The 1,339-nt window shown below is 63.6% G+C and overlaps 1 protein-coding gene across 1 annotated transcript in view; it reads left to right on the forward strand.

Moving 5' to 3' along the window:
* Positions 1-3: 3 nt before the first annotated feature.
* Positions 4-1,339, forward strand: part of LOC110594874 (ribosomal protein S6 kinase alpha-4-like) — a gene marked incomplete at both ends in the record, with an annotated part of 6,473 nt that continues 5,137 nt past the window's right edge. The window contains 3 exon segments of the mRNA XM_021708923.1: positions 4-79; positions 863-970; positions 1,200-1,312. Coding sequence (XP_021564598.1) covers positions 4-79; positions 863-970; positions 1,200-1,312 — 297 coding nt within the window.

The following is a 1,339-nucleotide window of genomic DNA, read 5'->3' on the forward strand; positions in this document are numbered from 1 at the left end:
CCAGCGCCAGCACTTCAAGGAGGCCGAGGTGCGCGTGTACGGGGGTGAGATCGTGCTGGCCTTGGAGCATCTGCACCAGGTGGGTGAGGGCCCGGCCAGGCGGTTGCCGTGGGAACTGGGCCCGCGGGTCGGGGGCCTGGGCTCCTGGGCCTCTCCTCGGGCTTCCTGGGGGCCGCCGGGTGGCGGCCTCGCTGGCTTCCCAGGCCTCCTTGCAGGAGGGCTCAGCGCTGCCTGGGGGGCTTCCTCCCCGGCATCTCCTCGAAGGGGCTTTCCTCTCGCAGGGAGCTCGGTTGCGTCGACAGAACTTCCTCAAACGGAGACCTCATGCCATGGCTCCCGAGGCCTCCCTGAAATGGGGCCCTTCTCACAGACTTTCCCGTGTCTGGGACCTCGGGGCCTGTCCCGTGGGGCCCTCCTTCCTGAATTTATGTCTTAAATGGTGACTGGACATGGTAGCGCATGCCCGTAATCCCAGCACTGTGGGAGGCCGAGGCGAGAGGGTTCCTTGAGTCCAGGAGTTTGAAACCAGCTGAGCAACACAACAGGGCCTTATCACTCCAAAAAAATAAGTAAATTTAGCTGGCGTGGTGGTCGCAGCTATTCAGAAGGCTGAGGCGGGAGGGTCACTTACGTCCAGGAAGTCGAGGCTGGGGTGAGCCGTGTTCATGCCACTGCATGGTAGCCTGGACAGCAGAGTGAGACCCCAAATTTAAAAAAGGCCTTTCGGTGGCCCAGCGCTGCCTGGAGACAGATGACCTTCTCTGGAGCGTGGGGGTCCCCTTATCCAGAGCGGCGACAGGAGTGCAGGAACTGGGGAGGGTCTTGGGGGAGGAAGCCTCAGTGCCCGTCTTGCGCTTGCCAGCTCGGCATCATCTACCGAGACCTGAAGCTGGAGAACGTACTGCTGGATTCTGAGGGCCACATCGTCCTCACGGACTTTGGGCTGAGCAAGGAGTTCCTGACAGAGGAGGTGAGTGGACACCGCGGCGCCCCGTTCGAGGTTTCTCCCTCCGGCTCTCCCTGTCCCGGGCTTGTGTTCTGGGGTGCAGAGGCGAACGGTCCCGGAAAGTCCCCACTGCTCAGCGCTCCGGCCTCACGAGCTGTGTGCATCCGAAGCTGATCCGGGGGGGGTTGAAGGGGGGACCACCGGGGCCCAGGGGAGGCTCAGATGTCCCAAGGGGTCCCTCTTGTCCCCCCAGAAAGAGCGAACGTTCTCCTTCTGTGGCACCATCGAGTACATGGCCCCCGAAATCATCCGCAGCAAGGCTGGGCATGGCAAGGTGGGTTGGCAGGAGAGCGGGGGTGGCGGGTGGTGGAGGGGGCCCGGCAGGGAGGCCGC

Source organism: Carlito syrichta, unplaced genomic scaffold, assembly GCF_000164805.1.
Source record: "Carlito syrichta isolate Samal-C Ts95f unplaced genomic scaffold, Tarsius_syrichta-2.0.1 Scaffold153583, whole genome shotgun sequence".
Taxonomy (NCBI): Eukaryota; Metazoa; Chordata; class Mammalia; order Primates; family Tarsiidae; genus Carlito; species Carlito syrichta.